Source organism: Homarus americanus, unplaced genomic scaffold (genome assembly GCF_018991925.1).
Source record: "Homarus americanus isolate GMGI-L3 unplaced genomic scaffold, GMGI_Hamer_2.0 scaffold13381, whole genome shotgun sequence".
NCBI classification, from domain to species: Eukaryota; Metazoa; Arthropoda; class Malacostraca; order Decapoda; family Nephropidae; genus Homarus; species Homarus americanus.
In genome coordinates, this window is record NW_024739802.1 from 197,049 (window position 1) to 222,670 (window position 25,622).

A 25,622-nucleotide genomic window follows, 5' to 3' on the forward strand; every position below is an offset into this window, starting at 1 on the left:
GGAGGCCACCCGACCACCATGGTATAGGAGTCTACCCGACCACCATGGTATAGGAGGCCACCCGACCACCATGATATAGGAGTCTACCCTACTCCCGACCACCATGGCACAGGAAAGTCTTCGGCGAGATACAAATAACTGGGACTGTTTGGAAAGATGGGCCATGGTCGCCAACCCTCAGCTTAAAGACCACACTCTTATATCTGTATGTATGTATGTATGTATGCATGTATGTATGTATGTATGTATGTATTGACCTCCAGAAAATACTTATCCCATGTGTTTTGTAATGTGTGTGTTTGTGTAACTCATATCACAGAGTCGGTATAACACGAGGTCACTTATCGTGTGTGTGTGCGTGTGTGTGTGTGTGTGTCGGGGGATTACTTGACCAAAAGCATAATATGAATTTAGAATAAGGCGACATAATTTACTGAGTTCATTTATACATAAAAAAAAAAAGAAAAAAAAAAACGTAAGCAAATAAAAAAAAACAACGAAAAACCAAAACTAAACGAACCCCGCCCCTCAAAAAAAAGTATTCAAAACAAAGCAAAACAAAACGAACCATAAAACACAGAACAAACACTCCTCCAAGATTTCTCCTAAAGGTTTTAAAAATATAGGAATTAACAAACACAAGAATCCATTTTCATTGTGTTAATCTGTACAAACTCACTCAGCACGTAAAGTCCCACAATAGTCTCGGGCCTTTAATAAAATATATCCCTCCAAATTTCTTATCAACACTCCAAAACTTCGACTTAACCTTCAAAAACATAAAAAAAAAAAACTATATTATTAATTGTTTTCATCAAGATTGGTATGTCAGTAATAAATGTCATTATTATTTGTTCACTGTTATTAATATTGTTACGTTGGCGATAAGTCTTGAATAATTCGCAAGTCATTCTCTGATAATGACATCAGGAATGTCAACGGGCTTATATAGTCATAACTGTTATCACTGTACTAAAGCCAATGGTCTTGTGTCATTTCTGTCTCCTGTAATTGAGAGAGGGACTTAAGATAAAGACAAATATCTCACTGTATTGTAGAAATCATGTCGAGTGACCTTATTTTGACGTATTTTGCCGTAGTTAAGGATATAAAAAATTAAACAACAAGCGAACACACCAAGAAAACATATCACTTGAATATATTATACTTTCTGTGGTCACCATCCTTCCCACCAGTCTAGTGTCGACACAACTTTCATCTTTGATTAAACATTACTACTCCACCTCCACCACCAGGAATCCCCGTTAATTGCAGTGTATGTAAAATGACTGCACGAGAGAACTACTTTAATTAGACACAATCACTCAGTTACAGTACTTTAGGGACACCATATACACTCGTTACTAGTTAAGGTAGAGTCTCAGTGAAATTTTGATGCATCGTTGAGAAAAAAGTTTTGATCTTTGGTATAATACAACCGCGTAGTTGCATTTATAAACAAGGCAAGAGCTGTGTTTATCCTACGAATCTTTCAATAATCTGTACCTTTACACGAAGCAAGGTACTCCCCCACACGGGCATTCAGATAAAGTTGCCTAGATCCAGGACCTACGCCCATCGTGACAAGGAAGTTATACTCGACAATATATATAATTGTAGTTAGGTAAGGACTGGATGTCAATGCTTTGTAAGAGACTCGAGGCGCCATCAATTGGATCATAACCGCGGTGATAACACTGGTCGAGACACTTCCTGAGGCTGAGGTAGTTAGTTACTGGTGTGCTGGTGGAGTGGTACAGTGTAGCGCCCTCACCTCCTCCCCACGGAACACTGCTTGGTACTGTTCACTGTTCTTCGTGACGTCTGTGCTGTTATACGCTGTTATTCAGGTTAAGAAAAGGAGAGCAACTTGAATTCAATATCTCTAGTGAATACCGTAAGTGTGTGTGTGTGTGTCTTGTGTCGTAGTGACCTTGGTGTGTTTGGGATTACCTGTCCAGTAAATTAGACTCCTTAGTTTATTTCACCTGTAGATTAACCATCCTAACGGTACCTGGGAGAGGGTTTAGGTTATGTTAGGCTAGGTAAGTTAGGTTAAGTTACATTAGGTTAAGTTAGGTTAGCCTTTGGGTGGCTAATTTCCAGGTGATTAAAGTGCCAGTACTGATGATAAGCGTCTCATAGTACTGGTAGCAATACTCGTCTCCTGGGCTGTGACTTAACCATTGCTGCATGTTGTTCGAGGGCGTTTTTTTTTAATACAAGTTGTTAGTCAATAAATATATGTAATTTATATAACCTAATCTAACCTAACCTAACCTAACCCACACCTGTCACATTGAACAGAGTACCGAGAATCTATAACAGTAACATTTAATGGCGTTCTCGATGGTAGTGAAATCCTAACAACCTCAGACACTTGATTGTACTGACGAGACCAGAAGCTTCTGACGGAGGAACAAATGGGGGAATGTCAGGTGTATATTATCAATACAAATAATAACAAAAAACAACAAAAACAACTCTACTACTACTACTACTACTACTACTACTACTTTTTTTTTTTAACGTGGCCTCCAGCCTCCCCCAATAGCCACACCTTCGCCGCCATTTATTTACCTTAATATTAAATATCCTAATACATAAGAAGCTATCCTAACTGTGTTAGATTAGTTGAGCCGCAGATCTATGCGGCATTCAGTGACTGTAGCCTCATAGTCAATATCTGCAGCAGTTGTTGGCGTAGGGGCAGAAGCTCTCGTTCCCCTGAGGCAGAGCAAAGCCGACCGAAGGAGAGAGAAGGACAGTCGACATCTCATCCAGGCTGTAACATAACTTCTGGGCTGCTGCTTCTGTTCGGAGATCAACTCCGCGAGTCTGGCGTAGAAACATCTTGCACTTGGGCCCATCCCACCAGAGGTTGTGAACACTAGAGGAGTGAAGCTGCCTTGATCAACATTTTGAATTCTCTCCCCATATGCCCGTCTCTTGTCGTTCTCGTTCCTCCTATGTGCAGCATCGAGAGCTAGGTTACGGTGACAAGCGGCCATGGGATCAAAAATCCTGATGTCGAAGAAAGCTCGCTGTCCCCGCGTCCAGAATCCTCGAGCACTGACGTCCACACGGGCTTCGTTAGATGTGTTTGAAGTCCTGTGTTGGAAGATCTCGCCATCCAGTGGAAGGAGGGTCGGTTCTACCATGACGTCCCGGCAGATTTCCTTCAACATATTTGCTGTGAGATCCCTTACCTCGTCATGCCTCATGCATATGAAGCCCCCCTTCTTGCAGACCATGGCGTGATCGCCATCATAGGAAGAGCCACACACGCATTGGGAGGGCAAACCATCTACTGGCCAACCGTACCTTAGAGCAATGGCATCTGTAAATTCTTGTTTGTTAAGGCTGAAACCATTTGCCCTTATCGGTAACGTAGTTAACCAGTTCGAGGCGCCCACCTCCTGCGCTATAGCTACTTTTTTTGTCAAATTTTCTGGAACCTGCAGCAATAGTTGCTGCAACATGTCATTTTGGCTGTGCTGCCGATCTGTTGTAATGGACCTACGGATCTTATTTACTTCGCTGGTGTCCACTTCCCCTGTTGCATTCTGGGCTATTATGTGGTCAGTGAGGGCTGCCGTGAGCTTAAGTGAATTCTGATGTTCAGTGTCAGCAATCTCCTCTGGATTAGTTAGTCCCATCCCTCCCAGTCACGATTGTAGATAATAATTTATACTGATGTAGACGTACAGTATTTAGCGCCAGGCATAATGCTCACCATCCTTGCACAAGAGGTGGAGTTTACACGGGCCATAATTAAAACATTGTGTAAGACCAATAGCTGGCATTACTAAAGATAAGACTTGTGATAACTTGATGTCATGCAATCTAAATCTCATCGGCACCACAGCCCAACACACGAACAATATTATTTAGTATGGTGGAATAAATATCGGTTTTATAATAATAGACTGAAGAAAACACAGCCTAGACTACCAGAGAGAGACGCTATCGTGACCACACACAATCCCTATACTAAGTTACTGTTGGAGGCTTAGGGAAAGAGTATCGTACGCACCATTATTAATCTGGACTTAGGATTTAGTACTGTGTTAAAGGTTATAGTTATTTAATCCCTCTGGTGGTGTTTCAGACTTATAAACATTGTCCTGAAGGTGTAAACATGAGAAGGACTCTAGGAGTTAGTTAAGTGTCCTACCAGTGATGTAATATTAGCTGTAAACACTACACGCCTAATACATTCCCACACACTACACCCTCACCCACACTACACTTTCCCACACCACACCTCACCCACAGGAAAATAACCACGTCACACGCCCACGATAAGATAGCTTGTAATATAATGCCTCGGTGATAACAGGTGACACACGCGTTGCGGAATACAAGGCAAATCTCTCTCTAGTGGACAAGGAAATGTCAGAGTACGTAAACTATTACTACGACTGTATAGTGAAAGTAATTCTATTAGTTCAACTATTCACTACTACTACTACTACTACTACTACTACGGGGCCTCCATCCTCCCCTGATAGCCACACCTTCGCCGCCATTTTATTACCTTAAATTAAATATCATAATACATAAGTAGCTATCCTAGTTGTGTTGAGTTAATTGAGTCGCACATCTATGCGGCATTCAGTGACTGTTGCTTCATAGTCAATATCTGCAACTGTTGTCGGCTTTGGGGCCGATGCTCTCACTCCCCTGAGGTAGAGCAAAGCCGACCTAAGGAGAGAGAAGGACAGTCGACATCTCATCCAGGCTGTAGCATAACTTCTGGGCTGCTGCTTCTGTTCGTATAGCACTACTACTACTACTACTACTACTACTACTACTACTACTAATAATAATAATAATAATAATAATAATAATGATAATAATAATAATAATAATAATAATATGGTAGAAAAAAAATAATATGAGGAGGAAAGACATTTATATTTATATTAGTGTGTAGGCAGAGGTGAGGTACAGTAGTCATAGGTGCTTCTAATATTGGTTCAGTGATAAGTTATGGGAAAGCTGATAACCTTGTGTGTCTTGACTATACATAAACCCCTTTGGTGTTATGTAGAGAGAGAGAGAGAGAGAGAGAGAGAGAGAGAGAGAGAGAGAGGTGGGTTCGACAATACAGTAGGATTAACTCTATGTCATAAACTACTTAATTGTTTGTTTGACTGTGTTAGGTACTCACTACTCCCCCAATCCTATTTCTCCCGTCGTCATACCGTGGTATATGGGGGTGATGATCATCTCTAGGGGGGTGATAACACGAGGAAATTGCACTAAAGGGAGCTTAAAGTATTTGTTGTATCATACGTCCGCCAACATCCCTTTTCCGCTGCCAGTGTTACCATCCCAAATTGTCGTACTTCATTGAGACTTGAGATAGAGAACAAAGTCAAGTTTATACGATATCTGCTGACAACTGACTGTAATTTCTGCAGGTGTTTGTTGATAAGAGTTTGATGCTGGAGTGAAGTTGTAAGCACGAATGACATGTCTATTAGCAGGTCAAATGTAATGATGTATTCAGAAGATATTGGCTCTAAATGAGTTCAATATATGACGTCATCAAAGAGAGTTCAAATAAATCACGTCACCACAACCTACAACTCTGATGATGTCAATCCTAGAGAAAAAAAAAATTCTTCGTGACGTTATCGATACTTACAAATGTGTGACGTCATTATCAGATAACCCTCCGTAAATCCTCTCGGGGGAAGGATAGCATAACCCTCATATCAGTGTCACAACATAATGCGGAAGTAGTTGTGATGTGCCTATTGATGTTGAGGTTAAATGGGCCCCTAGTCTTAACAAAACCCCAATCTAATAGGTTCCAGTTCTAATAGGCACTGAACTAATAGGCTCCATTCTAATAGGCACCATATTTATAGGCCCCAGTTCTAATGGACCCCAACCTAATACGATAAGAACTAGGAATCTATTACTACTTAACCTCATCACAGGTTATATTTACTTCATCTATTTTGACCCGTAAATAAACCCACCATTAATTACCAATACTATAGGTATCAGTGGCGGCCATATTAACCCCCTCCCTCCCCCGTCTCTCCACCACCCTTCCTTCTCGTGATTTTTTTTTTTGGGGGGGGGGTTATTTGTGATTTTTTAACTACAGTATGTGATTTGATCTGTCATACTATAACAGTGAAGGTAAATAGAGTGAATTGGTTGGTGTGTTGTAGGTTATAAACATTATCTGATGAAAACAAAGATTAAATGGCTCAATGGTGTAGTAACTTAGAGCCATTTATGATCTTTTTTTTTTTTATGTATTTTTGTTATTTGTAAATCGATTTATTTGATCCAGTTCGTGTTGTGTGATTTTTTTTTTTAATGGTCGTCTTTACTGAGATTGGGTTTTGTGTATCAGTATTGTAATTGTTATGCCAGATTTAACTTGGGTTTTCATGCACCACAGTTACACACACACACACACACACACACACACACACACACACTTACTAGCAATGACTAGGCGGGTCACCAGCTGTCAGACATACGAGAGAGAGAGAGAGAGAGAGAGGCAACGTTTTAAATCTTTCAACTCTTATCTTCTCACTGTTACCATAACTCAGGTCCCACTGTAAACAACCATATGATCAAGACTAAACACTCTAGTTACATGACTACAAGTGACGACAACAGGAAGGGTGACGCTTATGTGTTTGTGTGTGCTTATCTGTAGTCGGTGATGCAGTGGCAGTTTGAAACAGATAGCACGCCGATAGTGATAAGAACCAACACGAACTACACAGTCCCTCGTACACTGGTTGCGACCACCATAGTCCACTGAACGTCTTTCTGTCTCTCTGGCTACATCACACCAACGAGAACTTGTCTTTGGTTATAGAGTTCGTGTGTGATGTTAACTTGTAAATCTGGACGACTCTGCCCCAACATCTAGGTAAGCCAATACTACTAATAAAAATAATTAGTAATAGGTAGTTAGTTAAAGTGTGTCATGAAGTGTTTGTGCATAGTAGAGTTCTTATGACAACAACATTTGGTGTTCTTAGGGTGGCGTGTTTTAACCCCAGTACTAACCACACAAGGTCCTACGCCATACCCCCAGCGTCGTAGTTGTCGTCGTTGTCGTCAATTAAAAGTTTTAAGTCTATTCTTGTTTTTTAGACTTTAAGATAATGGTGTAATTACAGGTGGAGCGCTTCACATAACACTACATTGTTAATATTGTTTTTTCTTATAGTATCAGAGAGAGAGAGAGAGAGAGAGAGAGAGAGAGAGAGAGAGAGAGAGAGTATATAAATGCCTCTTCCATCTCCTCCGGAAATTACTGTAGGTTCAGAGTCAAGATAACGAATTGTTGACAAAGACAAACATAGCAACTAACGACAGAGAGATTACTATGTGAGATACAGATAAGGTTTTCTGAGGATTAGGGCCATTAATATTAGGGTCTATAAAGATTAGGGCCATAAATATTGGGATTTATAAGGATCAGGATAATTAATTTTAGGATTTATAATGATTTGGACCTTTAATATTTGGATTTATAAGGATTAGGACCATTAGAACTGACTCATTTTCATTATTCTACGGCAGATAAAGCAGTGACGAGTGAATGCGTCAGATTCTGATAAAAAACAAAAACACTGAACGCAGCACTGGACACTTGAGGGTACTGGAACAGTGAACGCAGCTGTGATGCGAAAGTTGTGAACGCGTGGTGGTAGATCTGTGAACACGAAGAATCTCAGATGAGGTGACAGTGAACAGTGACCGCGTGAAGATTTGTTGTCTCAGTGACGTGTATAAGAATCTCTAACTACTGTAGTGAACGCCGACTCTTATGGTAGTGACAGTAGTATCGAAAGAGTAAACGCTAACTTTATGTACAGTAAACGCAAAACGCCACATTAGTGAACGCAAACTTTCAGACCAGTGAATACAAGTGTAAAGGAAACTCAAAACAAACATCTTTATGCATCCAGACGCAGACGTGGAACCTCCTGCACCTTCAGCCACCCCTTCAGGTATGTCTATGAGCGCGCGTGTGTGTAATAATAATAATAATAATAATTAACGGTTTATTGAAAGAGCATGGCAGCCAGAAGGCTGAAAATATACAATTACATAACTGGGGAATGGGTCTCATGATTTACAATTGATATACAAGTAACATAAGTGATACAAATGTGATATATAATAATTAGATGGGGAGAAGGTCATACTGCAGGGCATTTCAACATAGTAACAGTGCAAAAAATAAGATTGACTGGGAGTGAATACACTGGTTGATTACGAGCTGTTGATAATTTTTACAATGGTTGGGACTGGGCTGTTCTTATAGCGATCAGTTCGTGCTCGTATGGGCTGGATGCGGTTGTGGTGTCGAACAGCAATTGTGTGACGAGGGATGTGTGTGTGTGTGTGTGTGTGTGTGTGTGTGTGTGTGTGTGTGTGTTCATAGATGAATGTGTGCGTGCCTGATAAGAATTATGTGTGTATATTTAATCGTAGTCTACGCAATATTTTATTTATTTATTTATTTAACTATTTATTTATGTGTTTGTGTTACTTTGAATATCTTTGTGATTGCATCTGTGTATATGTGTGTAAACTTACAGGTGCATGGATGAGTGCATATGTGTGCGTTTGTGTACGCATGTAAGTACTGTATGTGTAACTTACCCTGGTCCTCGTCTCTCCGCCTATCTCCCCCTTCCTTACTTCCATCTTTCTCCTCATTTATCTATTTTTTCCGCCTCTCCCTCGTCTCTCCTTGACCAGCTCTTCTCCCATTTATCTCTCCACCCTATTTTACCATCCATTCTCTTCTATCCGTCTCTTCTCACCGTCTCACCACTGTCACTTCATCCCATCTCTCTCCTCCACCTCCCTATCTCTTCTCCACATCCTCCACTCCACCCCTGTCTCACCGTCTCGTATCTCCTCTCTCTGTCTCTTCTAGCGGCGAGACGGCGGAAGAAGAGCGTATGGCGGAAGTTGCTGCTCCTGGGGTGGAAGAACCTCCTGTTGAGGAAGAGACACTGGCTCCTCACCACCTTCGAGATCCTCCTCCCGGCCCTCCTCTTCACCCTCCTCCTCACCATTAGGTTACTCCCTGACAGTGATTTCCTCCCGAAGTACATTAATAAGGTGAGTGGGTCAGGCACAACCCCTTTCTTGTTTATGGACAGGAGATTCACTCGATGACAGCCCCAGATTATCGACAGACAGACAGACAGAGAGATAGACAGACAGACTGAAGAATAAAACATCAAAACCTTAACTTAAAATGCAAAAACAAAATATAATATAATAAATCAATGATAATCTAGGGGCTACCAGCAGTAAGTGGAAACGTTAACTGAATGCAGATAAATTAGTAGAAAAATTAAATAAATAACAGAAGCAAAAAAAAATAAAAAGGCGTGTATGAAACTCAGAATCTTTGTAAACTAACTTTTTTATTATTAATAAATTTTTATCTTTAGTCTCTTACAGATATCAATGGTCATCGGTCAGAACTTTACACGCACACACACACACACACACACACACACACACACACACACACACACACACACACACACTCTCTCTCTCTCTACCCCATGATATGAACCTTAATATAACGTCTAATAACATCGACTCCTCGTACAGAACTCGACCTTCCCGCCGACCACAGAGTTGAACCTGCGGAAGATTGTCTGTGGGCACTACGGTCACTGGATGGACTTATTTCTCAAGTGCTTGGTGATTGAGAACTTCCTGCCAGGGGATAGGAAGCTATTCTATGGTCCTCCTGGTAACTTCACACAGGGAGTCGCTGAATACGTTGCCGATTACTTGGGTCTTCATCATAGTGGTAAGGGCGAGAGGAAGTAATAGAGGGAGGAAAGGAGGGAGGGAGGAAGGGAAGGAGGGAAGGAGGGAGGGAGGGGTTGTCTTAGTGCATTCTCTATCTTCACGAATTAACATTAAGTGCCATTTATAAATAAACCCTAGTCTTCTCAGCATTTGTAATTCATCTATGGCGTCTCAATATCCTTGTAAATATTTACTATCGCCTTGGTTTCCTTTGCAAATATTTCCTGTCAGTTATACCTTTAATATTGGGGGATTTATCTCAAATCCTTTTACAGTGGTGAGTGAAGGGCTGTTTATTAGTTTTGTTTACAAAGTTCACCAGCAGCGCCTCCCCTTGTGTTTCAGCCCTCGAGCCCGTGGCCACTAACCATGACATGGACGTCCTTGTCGATAAGTCGTACTTCGAGACCAACAACTCCCTCGCCGCCTTCTACGTGGGTCTCTATTTCCACGACCTGGACGACCCTGGACCCGAACCTCCCAAAAACCTGAACTACGACCTGAGACTCTCCGGGTACTGGCAAACCTCCCAGTTGTACCCTTTCCTTCAGATACCAGGGCCGAGGAACTTCTCCAGTAAGTCATGGCAGCGTGTACATATCTGTGCTCCTTTACAAGCGTCTAAGTGGGCTTATTCACACTTAGAGATGCATGTATAGTCTACTCACGTTTGCATTAGCACTCGTGTTCATGCATCTACTACACACATGCATTCACGCTTGTAGAACTTCACTCTGGAGACCGCCAGTACAGTTGGTCTATTCATACCTCAAGAAATGTGTACAATCTATGGACTCATTACCACTATCTTGACTAAGCTCCGTCTCACTCCCTACAGTATTCGGTAACCTGGGGGGGAGCTACAATATGGGCGGCTTCACCTTGATCCAGAGCGTCGTGGATAGGTACTACATCAGTCAACTCACCGGGGACGAATCTTACTCAACCAAGTACAAGGTAAGGTTCCTAGGGGGGTGTAGGGGAGGGGAGGAAGGATGTTGGTGGTGATGGGGGATGTAGTGTAGTGGTGGTGGAGGATGGGGTGTACTGGGTAGGTGTAGGGTATAAGGGAGAAAGGGTTTGTGCTCTGGTGTGGTGAAATCTGGAGGAGATGAGTGTGTCGTTTTGGAAGAAATGGGACGTGACGAAGAGTGTGGTAGGGTGTGGCAGAGTGTGGTAGGGTGTGACACAGTGTGGTAGGGTGTGGCAGAGTGTGGTAGGGTGTGACACAGTGTGGTGGAACATACGGAAGGCGGGGTATGGGGCCTTCCTTCACAGCTGCCACACCCACATCCTACAATACTTCATGATCCACACACACACCCACATGCTACAATACTTCACGATCCACACACACACCCACATGATCCACACTCCCACATCCTACAATACTTCATGATCCACACACACACCCACATGATCCACACACCCACATCCTACAATACTCCATGATCCACACACACTCTCATTCTAGAACCTGGTCTCTCCCTACCAGCTTGAGACGCAGATGTACCCCTACCCGCCTTACGTACAGGATGACGGGATGAGTCAAATCTACGGATCCATCCTCCCAACCTTCATTGTGTTATCGCTGGTGTTACTCTCTCCCTCCCTCATCAAAAGTGTGGTGTATGAGAAGGAGACTGGAGTGAGGGTAAGTTATCATCATCATCATTAACATCATTATTATCATTATCATTATTATCATTTATTATTACCAGAGGGTAGGTCGGTAGGTCATCATTATCGTCATCAGAGGGTATTCATCATCATCATCAGAGGGTAGGTCATTCATCATCATCATCATCATCATCATCATCATCATCATCATCATCATCATCATCATCATATTATGTTACATGTTCAAGGTGGTTCTCAGCTTGTTAGATCACCAACACAAACAAAACTGTATCTGTTAATTTATTTTTTTACCTTGTTCTTGGTTAGGTTAGGTTATGTTAGTTTAAATTAGGAGCTATAAGAGACTGAATCCCATTTGACCTATGACCTGTAACCAAACTATCAAGTGATCTCTTCCTCCTTCCATCTTCTCAGGAACTGGTACGGTTGATGGGGCTGGACGGGTGGTTGGTGTGGTTGGGTTGGTTCCTCCACTCCTTCATCGTCATCGTCATCAACGCCACCATCATTACGATACTCCTGAAGGTACAGGTGGCGTCGGTGCAAGATGGAGAAGGATACCTACCTCCCATCCTCAATTACAGTGACCCTTTTTTTCTATGGGTCTTGTTGATCCTCTACGGCATCTCCTCCATCGCCTTCTGCTTCGTCATCGCCACCTTCTTCAGTAAACGTGAGTCGAAATCAGGAGAGAATTATAGAAGTGTAATAGAACGTTAAATCAAGTCATCAAGTTGAGGAAACATAAATGGTAACCCAGAATGGACAAAGTTACCATCGGTCGCGCTATGATTTGTTTTAATATATTCGAGTGTGTGTTGTTTATTCACACGAGAGCAAGTTACCTTTACTAACATAAACACGTCGTTCTTACTAACATTCTACCATGACCCTGTTCCCTTTGTCAGCGACTCTGGCCACTACTCTGGGTATCCTGGTGTGGTTGACCTCGTACTTCATCCCTCAGAGCCTCATGGAATACGACTACGACACTATGGGTCTGGCTCCCAAGCTGTCTTCCTGCCTCCTCCCCAACATGGCCCTAACCTGGGCCTTCAAGGTCATCTCTATGTTCGAGGGTAGAGGTGAGTGAGAGATAGAGAAGGGAGAGAGGGAGGGTAGGGGAACAAAAGAAGGGGGTGGAGGGAAGAAAGGGATGGGTGTTGAGTGTTCAAGAATGATACTGAATAGGAGAGAGAGGGAGAGATAGATAGATAGAGAGAGAGAGAGAGAGAGAGAGAGAGAGAGAGAGAGAGTCCAGTTCCCTCACGATTAGTTCATCCTGACAGCCATCGGCGTACATTGGGACAACCTGTGGGAAACGGGCAACATTCGAGACCAACTGACGCCGGCCATGATCCTGTTAATGTTGCTGCTGGACACTTTCCTCTTCCTGTTCATCACCTGGTACGTGGACCAGGTCAGCCCGGGGATGTACGGCGTCCCTCAGCGCTGGTACTTCCCTTTTCAGGTCAGTACAGCAGGTATAATATTGTTATTTAAGCCCTGGAAGTAATCTAATACTAAGTAAACAACGGATGGATTGAAGATTAGGCAGCCAAGCTTACTTTATTTCACCTGATGACTAAACAAACTAATGCTAACCTAACCTAACCTAACCTAACCTAACCTAACCTAACCTCCTTCACTGTAATATCTTTTTCAATCCTGACGTTGCAGAAGACGTATTGGTGTGGTGCGCCGCCTGTATCTCCGGAGGACCACCAGCAGGAGACACCAGGCACTGACAAGGATAACTTTGAGAGGGATCCTGTAGGACTCACACCTGGCATAGTCATCAAGAACCTCAGGTATATACTGAAGAAGAAAATGGGTCCCAGTTTTAAGAGTTGCTTAGAACTTAACTTTCTCATGAGGTCCCTGGAGAGTCATAAAACTGAACAGGATTTAGTGATAGATTAGGATCTGGTCTTATGAGTCAGGTCACTCTCCTAAGGCACTGGAAGAGCCTTAAGCAGTAGCTGAGACCTGGATGTTATGAGTGGTGACTGTGGACCACCATGTAAGGTAGTAATAATAATGGTGGTTGTGGTGTTGCAGGAAGGAGTTCAAGACGCTGGGAGGAAAGGTGAAGGTGGCGGTGGAGAACGTGTCCATGACGTGTTACCAGGGTCAGTGTACCGTGTTGCTGGGTCACAACGGTGCTGGCAAGACCACCACCATGTCCGTCCTCACAGGTCAGCTCTTCTTCTGTCTGTCTGTCTACGTGTCTCTTGTTCTCCCTTGATATTTGTGTGCGTGTTACTGAGGTCATGAAAGGCTAAGCATTAAGCCAGCGTCAGTGCGAGCAATCATCAACGTCTGGCGCCTCCTTCCACCCCTTAATGACAAGCTTATTGATGTTGCTTCTGTCGCAAATTAACCCACCGTCCGCCTTTACTTGCGCTATTTGTTTTACGGTACGAGACGAGTATAAGTGTTTCCAAGTGACAGCAAGGGATCTACTCCTGTAGGTGTGTACGCCCCAAGCGGTGGATATGCTGAAGTAGGAGGGTGGAACATTGCCACCAACCTGAAGGAGGCGCGGGAGGAGGTGGGTCTCTGTCCTCAACACAACATGCTCTTCGTCGACCTCACCGTCATGCAGCATCTTCTCTTCTTCGGCAGGGTGAGCTTATACACCCTTCTTCCCTAACCTAACCTAATCCCACTCCCTTCCCGCACCTCAGAAACAGCAACAATAACAAGAATAATGATGATGATATCATTAATACTGTTTTGGGGAATATTAGACGGAATCCTTCTAAAATGCCTCTGTTTTTCTATCTCTCCCACAGCTGAAGGGGATGACGACGAAGGATGCGAAGGCGGAGGCGGAGGCGCTGCTGGAGAGGTTGGAGCTAAAGGAGAAGACGAACATGTTTGGCAACCAACTGTCTGGCGGGATGAAGAGGAAGTTGTGCCTGGCTATCGCCCTCATAGGTGGCTCCAAGGTAAAGGAGAGAGAGAGAGAGAGAGAGAGAGAGAGAGAGAGAGAGAGTTCATGCAACTCAAACCCTCACTTTACCGCGTTCTTAAGCGGGTAACATTGCTATTATTTACATTAGAAGGCAAACTACAGGAAATCCCTGCAGGTGGTGATCCTTGTTCCTCCTGCAGGTGGTGATCCTTGTTCCTCCTGCAGGTGGTGATCTTTGTTCCTCCTGCAGGTGGTGATTCTTGTTCCTCCCACAGGTGATGATCCTTGTTCCTCCTGCAGGTGGTGATCCTAGACGAGCCGAGCAGTGGGCTGGACCCTGAGTCTCGCCGGTGGGTGTGGGACGTGGTGCAGAGAGAGCGAGGGCGCCGCACCGTCCTCGTCACCACACACCACATGGAGGAGGCCGACGTCCTGGGCGACCGAGTAGCCATCATGGCCTCCGGCAAGGTGGTGTGTGCCGGCTCTACACTCTTCCTCAAGAACAAGTTTGGTAAGGCAAAGAGAATCTTATTGGGCGTGGATTACGTCCTCGCCATGGTATTTTGACTTCACTCGTGTACACAGAATGGCGTTCTCACTGCGGTAACGACCTCCTCCTGAACTTACATTTGGGTCAAGAGTGTCATATGAACACACACTTTTTACCTTCTATTTTCACCTAAGATTTTTCTTACCATAAGGGCAATGAAAGTCCAAGCTAGAAGAACAACTGTACACAGAGGGGAGAGAATTTTGAAATTTCTCTCGTAACTGATCACTGACACAAGATATTAACACCGCACTTACACAGGCAGTTAATTAACATTCGTACACAAATAGCCTCAACCACAGCATCACAGGAGGCACGTGAATACTACAGTGACACTTACAAGAGCTGAGGACGGGACGGGGCAGCAGCCAACGTCGGTGCTGCCCTCTGTCGTACAGAGTGAAGAGTGACGGAGGCAGACAATGGCGTCACTATACGATATCCCGCTATGTTGATTACTACGTGTACCTGTATTTCACGATGTACTTATGCTTATAAATACTTTTACATGATTCCATGTTTGCTTAGGCATCACCTGCATGAGAACATGGGTTCGACCCTTAATGCCTGTCGGCTATGAGTAGGATCTATTAGAACTAGGACCGACCACCTCCCTCATGTCCTCAGGTGACGGCTACTCCCTCACTGTGATGGTGTCTGAGGCCACCAACATGAAGGAGATGAAACAAGAGGTAACCAAACACCTACCCTTGGCCACCCTCCGCTCCGCCCAGGGTGGTGAGGTCACCTTTAAACTCCCGCCCAACACCGCCCAGTTCGCCCCACTGCTTGACGCCCTCAGTCGTAGGAAGGAAGAGCTGGATATTCGCCACTTGGGCCTCTCCCTCACTAGCATGGAACAGGTGTTTCTCAGGTAATACATTATATTATATAGGTGCAAAACACTCACCCTCCCTTTTTTTAACCCAGTTTGAAACACAGGTATAACACAGATATTCTAATATAAATGTGACCCACGCCTTTACCAAGTTTAAAATATATTTAGTAAATAATTTAACACACACACACACACACACATACACACACACACACACACACACACACACTAGGTTTAATACACGTTTGCTTGAGGGATAAACATGTTTTATTTAATTATGGAAACAACCACTTTAATTTAGTTCCTCAGTTTGCAACAACATTCACTAATTGTGTGTGTGTGTGTGTGTGTGTGTGTGTGTGTGTGTGTGTGTGTGTGTAGTAACTGTAGTAGTAGTAGATCTCTCCTCAACAGTTTACACTCGGTATAAAAGTTCACTGTAATAACTAAACTATAATCTTAATTATAAAACTGAAAATTTGGCAAGTTAAGGACATAAGAAAGGGAATGTGTAAGACAGACAGAAGTGTATGTGATATAACCCAACACTTGACTGTGCCAAATATTGTGATACATAATGAACCAAATAAAAAGTCAACTTGATACATGATAATTCTGGTTTTACTCAGAGTTGGTGAACTGGTGGACGGTCTTGACCCTATCAGAGACGAGAGAGATGACAGACGTGGCTCTCTGAATGTCATCCTGAATGGCAACTTAAGTGACAGTCTGAGTGGCAACGAGAACATCAACACGAACGGACACTTGGAGAACGCGGATGCATATAGCAGTCAGCGTTTCTTGTTCAGCAGTCAGACCAGTGAGTGACCTTACTGAGTGAGTGTATTCAGATAAGAGAGAGAGAGAGAGAGAGAGAGAGAGAGAGAGAGAGAGAGAGAGAGAGAGAGGCAACAACAAATATACCTTATCAAGATGTGTTTCCCATTATGACAGACGTCGACGGACTGCTGTGGGGAAGTAAGCTCCTGATGCAGAGGATCAAGGCGTTCTTCGTAAAGCGCGCCATCTATTTCAAGAGGAAGTGGGTGCTGTTCCTCACGCAGGTAATACATTGTTTCTTTCTGGGTACAGGTATGACTTACTTGTATTACTCTCTTGTGCTGTTATCACCTCCCCACCTGAGGATATTAGGGTATATATTAGTGATGCTGTCTATCCTTTTGGCTGTGTAGTGTAATGTAGATCTAAAGAAATGTCCAATAGACAATCAAGAATTTTCTTTTTGTCTTAACAACAGAATAATCCTAATAAAATCATTACCGAACAAAAGTAACAATAGTTTTGACTTGCTGCTTCACTCAGGGCCTCCTGCCGGTACTGGTGACACTCATGTGCCTGTGGATTGACGCCTCCTTCAACGACGACAAGTTTCTAGAGCCTCCACTCCTCCTCAACATCTCTATGTTTCCTTATTCCTCCTCCTTTGTCCTCGCCGACCCCGGGAAAGAGGACCTCGCCGCTGCCTACAAGTCTCTCTTCTGGGGTCCTCACGAGGTGGGTTCTGGACCACGCTGTTATACTTAAGACCTTCTTGAGTTGTATATAGGCAGGATGACTTCTGGTGATACTGTTGAGAGCTTTGTGAATTAGAACTAAAGCTGAAGGAACATTGGTGTTGTTTTGTTCTGGTAGATCTTTGTATAGGAAGTTCTCTTAAGGTTTCAGTTGTTGAACGTGTCTTAGAGTTGCAGCTTCTGTTACAAAACTGATACTTATACTTCCTGTAGAACAAAGGTTTAACCAAACATGTAATGATTCAAAAAGTATTGTGACATGTTTATATTCATATTGTTTCTTCTTTTTTTATGCTTGAATTTATTGATCATAATTATTTGCTTACAGGTGACCAGCACAGAAAACATGGAGGAAAGTCTTCTAAGTGATGCTAAAGAACATTTAAACAAGTATAGAGAAAACAGCGTTTGTTCGGTGAGATTTTATAAGTGTATGTTCATGTACAGTAGCTAAACCAACTATCTGTGCAGGTGGGGGTCGATATGCTCCCAAATTTTACACGTGACTAGTGATAGCCCTCATATACCAAAATTTATTATCCATGGTGTCATACTGTTTCCCACAAAGTATGCACAGATAGTTGTTTTAGCCACTGTACACTAGATAATAATAACAGACCGCAGTACATCATATACCTTATCCTCAAGATCAATAAGTAAAAGTCTTTACTCCTTCACCAGGCAGAGTTCCTCAAAGTGTTTGGTCACACAGACATGAGGATGCTGTATCAGTCCGTCCCCCTACACACCCCGGGGGTCTGCACCTCCCTCATCACCAACGCGCTCCTCACTCTGGCTACAAACTCAAGCGACCGCTCAATAATAACCACCAATAGGCCTTTACCTCCAAACAAAACAGTAAGTATATCTAAGTATATCCCCAAAACCTTTACACTATCAGCCACACACATCTAACATTCCTACCGGTAACATACTACACATCCAACATTCTTGAGATTTTTTTGACAAATAACAACATTCTCTTCCACATCATAAACAGGGAGGAAGTGATATGGTGATCGTTGACATTAATATTACAGCAACAAAAACCTTCGTCCATTCCTTTTAGAATTCTTGAACCCAACATACTGTACAGGAGCACATGATGAATACCTTGGCAACATACAACATATTTGTAGACGCGACTCACGTTGGCCACAGCCATTGAGATAGTGTTCCCTAATTCTTGTTGTGGCAATATATTATTAATTATTTATTCATTATAATTCATATTACTATCATTATCCTCACAGTGGAAGATCGGAAATACTCGTTCGTCCACCAGTGCCATGGTCTACTCTATGGTGATGCCCCTCGCCCTGGCCTTCCTCTCAGCCTCCTTCCTGGTCTTCCCCCTGCAGGAGAGAGTAACCAAGGCCAAGCAGGTACGAGATGGCCAGAATCTTTCTGTCAACCTAACTGTTTATTTTTCTTGGGTTGCAGTACCTCCGTGTGCAGTGATTTTCAGTTGTCGTAGCATTTTAGCATGGTAAATGATAATGAACTGTCATCTTTCCACTTGTTTTATACATGTCTTTTTTTAATTCCTTCCTTCCTTCACGATCACAGGTACAGGTGATGACTGGAGCACCTGTATGGGCTCTCTGGGTCACCACCTTCCTCTGGGACTTCTTCACCTACCTGGCATCTGCTTTCATCGTCTTCGCCTTCATTATGATCTTCGACTCTAAGGGTTACTTCACTGTCAATGAGGCACCAGGTAGTACTCTCTCTCTCTCTCTCTTGTCAACACCACCACCAAATCTTCTCTAGGTATATTTTCTTTGATCCCTTTGGAAATTATACATATGATTTGTTTATCTTTTGGAGGGGATAGAAACCTCTTTCATCCCGAATGTTATTAAAAAAGTGACTGGCCAAATGGGTTCCAATTCTGATTAGTGCATTACGTTAGGATAGCTTGGGACTTAATAGAACGAGAGTCTATTACAGTTGGGGGTCTATTTGGAATAGGGTCTTTTAGGGGTAGGATTATTAGAACCGGAACTTATTATGACTGGGGCTTATTAACATTGGGTCCTATTAGGTCTGGGCCTATTAGAGTTGGGGCCTATTAGAACAGTGTCTATTATAATTGAGGCCTTAAAAGACTCTTATTCAAGTTTCTAATCTGACACAACAATCAATAGACCACAGATGACATATAACCAAACCATCTATCATAATCTTGTCTTAAGTTTTCATCAAGGTTTTATGTGGTAGTATAATTAGTTTTTTTGTGGTAGTATAATTAGTTTTTTGTGGTAGTATAATTATTATTATTTGTATGTTTTAGCTGTGCTGTTCCTCCTCTTACTGCTGTACGGGTGGGGCAGCATCCCTATGGCCTACGTCTTCAGTTTCCCCTTCCAAACTGCTGCCTCGGGCTTCGCTGTTCTAACCCTCGTAAACATATTTGCTGGTTAGTGAAGGAATTACATTATTAATTAATTTTTTTGCGTTTCTTAATTTTACATCAAATTTTAGATGAATAACGAAAAAAAATAAAGCATGTTTATTCGGATTTAATTTATATATTTACTGAACTATTAGTCTGATTTAGGTATCTGGATTTTACTTTAGATATCAGGCATCTCCCTTTGTAAGAATACAGTTTTCAAAAAATACTCTGGTTAACATATAAGTCGTGTTTAGTTTCAGGTATTTAACACTTACTCCTTTACCTCCCTGTCACACTCCTCTGTAGTAACTCCCCTTCTCCTCCTTCTAGGTATAGTACTCCCCCCCCCCCTCCATCTAGGTACTCCCTCACACTCCCTCATGTTAACACGCCCTCCCCTCCTCCTAGGTACAGTTGCGAAAATGTATTCCTACTCCCCCTGTGGTAAACCGTGTCTCCAAACGGCATCGTCGCAGCAGTAGTAGTATCACTTTATGAATGAATGGGACGTGATTGGTGCATAGGTTTGCTATTGGTCATATAGGTTGGCCGTTTGGAGACACGGGTGAGGTTAGGTTAGGTTAGGTTAGGTTAGGTTAGGTTAGGTTAGGTTAGGTAAACACAGGGGAATCAATCATGAACAATAATGACTCTCTTGTGTATACCTAAACAAGTCATTGGTTCGCTCGGGCAGGTCAGATCATCACGACGGCAATATGGGCGCTCAACCTCTCCCAGCAACCGAGCCTCATCACCTTGAGTAACACCCTCAACTGGGCCACCTCCTTCATCCCGACCTACCCGGCCTCCATGGTGGGTGATGCCTTCTGTCTCTAGTATTTGGTTGCTGTTGTCATTTTCTTCCCACTGTCACCATCGTTGTAGCTGTTGTCACTTTCTTCCCACTGTCACCATCGTTGTAGCTGTTGTCACTTTCTTCCCACTGTCACCATCGTTGTAGTTATAGTCACTTTCTTCCCACTGTCACCATCGTTGTAGCTGTTGTCACTTTCTTCCCACTGTCACCATCGTTGTCACTTTCTTCCCACTGTCACCATCGTTGTAGCTGTTGTCACTTTCTTCCCACTGTCACCATCGTTGTAGCTGTTGTCACTTTCTTCCCACTGTCACCATCGTTGTAGCTGTAGTCACTTTCTTCCTACTGTCACTGTCTTCATAGCCGTGGTCAGTTTCTTCTTGCTGTCACTATCGCTTGTTACTGTCGCTGTGTTCATAATAATTATTTATAAAAAAAGGCATGAGGTAATTGATCATATCTCATAGTCGACTGTAAACAGGTAATGTGTTTGTTTGCGGTCGATCGTTGAAGGTAGACAGTTTGGGGGGTGTTTGTTTACTTTCCTTTATTTTCAAGCACAAAATTACATCAATTTATGATTTATATAATGTATAATTTTCAGGTCAGAGCTTATGTTTATATACATACTGTACACCAGTGATAGTTGAGGGGTAATGTTTATACAATATATACTGTACACCTACAGGGGTTCTACCACCTGGTGAACACGAGTGTACACAATGCCCAGTGTGACGTGTTCAACATGACTGTAAAGAGCCAACTGTGTTCAAGTCTTGCTGAGTTCCTGCCCTACAGCCCCTTCGTGATGTGTTGTCGTAAGTACTGACGAGAACTGCTTATACTAACTCAGCTGTCTGTTGGTGGGTTAGTTTATATTAGGTTTGGTTAGCTTAGGGAAAGGTCTGGTCAAGTGAGGTTAAATTAGTCTACTTAAGGTTAGGCTAGGTTAGGCTAGCTTAGGTCAGGTTAGGCCAAGTTGGCTTAAGAAAGGCTTGGTTAAGTTAGGCTATATATGTGCTCGAGGGATTGTCCATATCCACTAAGACTCAAAGCTTCACTCAGGTTGGAACTCATTGTATAGATACAAGTTAATATGTGTCTCAACAGCTGAGTGTAATGAGGTGGGAGACAAAACTTGCTTCGACAAGAGGTCGTACTTTCTCTTCGACGACTATGGGATGGCAGCTGACTTGCTCACTCTCTTGGGCAACGGGATCATCTTCCTACTCCTGCTGGTGGTGATCGAGGCGGACATCGGCAGGCAGTTATCGTGAGTCTCCTGCCTTCAAAGTCTTCCACGAGAATTTGGTTTGGTTAGAATTGTTACTGCGAGGCTTCAACATATGCATAGAGTCTTTTATACATATATAGGGGCTTCAAAACATACATAAAGGCTTCAACACACATCCTCGTGGCTTTAACATTGCTATGATTATCATAGGATAATTATATAATTTATACATTAATTTAAAGCTTTAGTTTGATAATTTGTTAATTACAGCAACAATTAAATAACTTCCATAGCAACACTAACTTTGAGTACAAGCTAAAAGAATTCTTTCTATACTTACAACAATTCAAAAACATAACAAAGACAATTCATTACGACAATTAGCTATTTAACTATAATAATTCTGTGCATAACTACGACAAGTACAAGTGCTCGTCACTGTGATAATAATTCTCTCACTAACCACAACGACGTGTTGACTCAGGAGGTCGTGGTGGCGGCTGAGGGCAGGTCTCAGCCTCATATGTTGCGGCAGTAAGACTCAGGTCGTTGTGAACGAGAACTTTCCACAAGACGACGATGTGGCCACCGAAGCCGCCCTGGTGGACACCCTGATGCTGAATAGAAAGACGGCGAACGGGGGTATTTACGGCTCTGTGATTATTAGTACCCCTGTGTGGTAGTTGGTACTCCTGTGTAGTAGTTGGTACTCCTGTGTGGTAGTTGGTACTCTTGTGTGGTAGTTGGTACCCCTGTGTGGTAGATGGTACTCCTGTGTGGTAGTTGGTACCTCTGTGTGGTAATTGGTACTTCTGTGTGGTAGTATATTGTTTGTGTACTAAATTCCAGTTATCTTTTGTCAAACGAAATCAGAAGACTAAAAATTTTAAATAAATGTCACTGGGGTGAAAACTTGAACCTATTGTGAGCTGTAGCTTGTGCCCTATTGTGAGCTACTGCTCACAATAGGTTCAAGTTTTCACCCCAGTCACGTTTATTTTACATTTTTAGTCTTCTGATTTCGTGTGACAAAAGATGATAACTGGAATTTAGGCTTAACATCAAATCACATCAAAAGTAAATAAATAAATCGACTTACAATTTATATTGATTCAGCATGTTTATAGACAATGCAGGTAAACAAGCACTGGGCGTTGTCTTTCAGATTCACAAGTCGAGGCCACGCTGCTGGTATCTGGCCTGTACAAGCAGTTCTACAGCTCCTCGACTCCTGCTGTCAATAAGGTCAGCTTTAGAGTGGGCCGAGGCGAGTGTCTGGGCCTGCTGGGGGTGAACGGTGCCGGCAAGACTACCACCTTCAGGATGTTGACGGGAGACGAGGAACTTTCCGGAGGTGATGCCATGATTGGCACGATCTCACTCCAGAGTAACGTGGGCAAGGTGGGTGACGCACTGTAAGAGTTGTGTTACTTTCTGATGTTTATGAAAAGGTTGGAGGGTGATATTTTCTTGTCTATAGGCTTTCTTCTCTGCAGGCACAGTTCGTTAATATTATCCAAGATGTATAGCAATGTCGCCTCTCCCTGGATCTGAACGTTTATCTTCCTCTGTGTAAGTTGATGTTTTCGGTAATTACTTTGTATGTTTTCTTTGCAGTTTGTACAGCAGATAGGTTACTGCCCCCAGTTTGATGCGGTTTTAGGTGAACTTACTGGGGTGGAGATGCTCACTTTGGTTGGCAGACTTCGGGGAGTCAGCGATGGTCGCATGAAACATACTGTCAACTCCCTGGTGTCTCTTGTGGGACTGACGGAGTGCGCTAAGCGGCCCTCCTCCACTTACTCAGGAGGTAACCGCAGGAAGCTGTCCACAGCCATGGCCTTGGTCGGAAACCCGCCCCTGGTGTTCCTGGACGAGCCCACCTCAGGAGTAGATCCAGCATCTCGTCGTAGGGTGTGGACAGCCATCAGACAAGCCATAAACAACGGGCAGAGTGTAGTGCTTACTAGCCACTCTATGGAGGAGTGTGAGGCGCTCTGCTCCCGTATCATCATCATGTCTCGTGGCAGTCTTCGCTGTGTGGGCACCACCGGCCATCTTAAAGCAAAGTTCGGGCAGGGCTACAGCCTCCAGGTGAAGCTCAGGACGTATTCCGTGAACGAACAGTGCCACTTGGAGAACGAGGAAGCGTATAATGCTAAAGTATCAGAGCTGAAGACGACCATCATATACCACCTGCGTGGCTCAACCCTCACTGACCAACATAAGGCAAGTATCTGTGACCGCCACTCCGGCAACTCATCTTAGTACTTGCTATTCTATTATAAATGTCAATTTTACTTCTTTTCTCAACTTAGTGGCGAAGACCCGCTACTAAGAGCGTGTGGGTGATGCGTTATCCTCTAAGTGTTATACAAAGATACCCTCGAGGGAGTACCTCTACCCTTGTCGTGTGTAACATTCTGAAACATCGGGCGAAGACTTAGAACATAATGTGTGATTATCGTCGTGTACTGGCAGGTCTGCTGCTCTTCTTGTGTTATTATAATAATTGCACTTCACGATAATTCCATAACTATACTTCTTCTTATGTATTATGTTTGTAACGGCATCTTGCTTGTGTTTAGATGATAAATGGTCCCTTAATACGCGTAAATACAAAATGGAATACAGTATTTCACTAAATTAATTATATTCTACTTGCCGCTTATGGTAAAGTTTACACGCTCGTCTCCCAGCACAAACCTGTGAGTTATATGTCAGCATAATCATGATATTTTGTTGATACCGATATTATTGGTAAATAGAGTAGCTACACAGCGTTACTCAGACCCTTGTAGTGATGAGTAATAATCACTACTTGCATTTTCTTTGAGGTTGGGGAGTTAATGTTCCTGTCACATGGCCGCGAGTACCAATACAAGTTCGATTAAAGGAATAAAACCAGCAATACTTCGTCACAGTCGTCCTCCTATTAACGGAGAATACGAATAAATTTTTTCCCGACTGTACTGTACACATACACTGTCTATGCACAGTGTAAGGGACGGGATACTGTCGCCAGCTATAGAAACAGAACCAGTACAGTTTCTGATCCCATAACGTCTTTAACTAACACAACATGAAACATTTTATTGTTTACATATCTTACGTCAGCAAATAGGGTCACTTTGGATATTTACTGTCACTGTTTATATTAACATTAACTTACACATAAACCCATCACCTTTTCCAGGGCATGTTGGCCTTCAGAGTGTCCAACAGGAACTCCTGGGGCCACCTATTTTCTGTGATGGAGGCGCTGAAGGCTGGCCGTAAACCAGGCGCCGCGGGAAGCTGGACTGAGGCTGCCGTGACGACCTCCTCGCCCCTGGTGGAGGACTACGCCGCGTCCGACACCTCCCTCGAGCAGGTGTTTCTCTCCTTCGCCAGGGAGGCCGCGGCGGCGCAAGAACTTCGAGATTTTCAAATTCCCTGCGAATTTATAACTAAATTATGAGGAATAGTTTTTGTAGTGAATGTCGCTATTTTGTTATGATCTTTAAGTAATGTAATACTTAGTAGTGGTGGTGGTAGTATAAGTAGTAGTAGTACCAAATGTGTTATATTTATATCAATAGTATTGTCATTATAATCATTTATACTTGTCGTCGTCATTACAGTCATTATATCTATCACTGAAGCACTTTTTGACCTCAAAATATAATATGTTGATAATTGTGTACACTTATCGTCTCTCCTGTGCACTGATGTGAGTCTTACTGCACAGCACACAGAGTTATGTGTATATTTCTAAGAGTATTTGAGACCTGACATTGACCTTATAGGTAGAGTGTCAACCTCTCTTTCTTGTATGTTTTTTTTTATTGGAGCACCACACAC

The 25,622-nt window shown here is 43.0% G+C and overlaps 1 protein-coding gene across 2 annotated transcripts; it reads left to right on the forward strand.

Moving 5' to 3' along the window:
• Positions 1–1,734: 1,734 nt before the first annotated feature.
• On the forward strand, positions 1,735–25,622 carry LOC121874995 (phospholipid-transporting ATPase ABCA3-like). 2 transcript variants are annotated; one of them, XM_042379351.1, is made up of 31 exons: positions 1,735–1,897; positions 7,576–8,006; positions 8,945–9,132; positions 9,637–9,841; positions 10,189–10,419; positions 10,682–10,800; positions 11,339–11,497; positions 11,899–12,157; positions 12,393–12,569; positions 12,774–12,955; positions 13,165–13,295; positions 13,546–13,682; positions 13,959–14,113; positions 14,283–14,438; positions 14,705–14,915; positions 15,582–15,828; positions 16,422–16,612; positions 16,747–16,856; positions 17,116–17,307; positions 17,656–17,742; positions 18,009–18,185; positions 18,581–18,712; positions 18,897–19,047; positions 19,624–19,749; positions 20,423–20,541; positions 21,234–21,363; positions 21,656–21,818; positions 22,264–22,421; positions 22,945–23,180; positions 23,397–24,008; positions 24,976–25,622. In XM_042379351.1, exons 2-31 carry the CDS (start codon positions 7,955–7,957, stop codon positions 25,237–25,239), a joined length of 5,457 nt encoding a protein of 1,818 aa, XP_042235285.1. In that variant the 5' UTR covers positions 1,735–1,897; positions 7,576–7,954; the 3' UTR covers positions 25,240–25,622. The 2 variants fall into 2 exon arrangements, with proteins under 2 accessions (XP_042235285.1, XP_042235284.1); XM_042379350.1 differs by lacking the exon at positions 1,735–1,897 and adding an exon at positions 6,754–6,916.

Coding starts and splice junctions, on each gene's coding strand:
- LOC121874995 (XM_042379351.1), top strand. CDS start 7,955: ATGCATCCAGACGCAGACGTGGAACCTCCTGCACCTTCAGCCACCCCT. Junction 15,829..16,421: donor ATGGAACAGGTGTTTCTCAG/GTAATACATTAT, acceptor GGTTTTACTCAG/AGTTGGTGAACTGGTGGACG. Junction 21,819..22,263: donor GACATCGGCAGGCAGTTATC/GTGAGTCTCCTG, acceptor GTGTTGACTCAG/GAGGTCGTGGTGGCGGCTGA.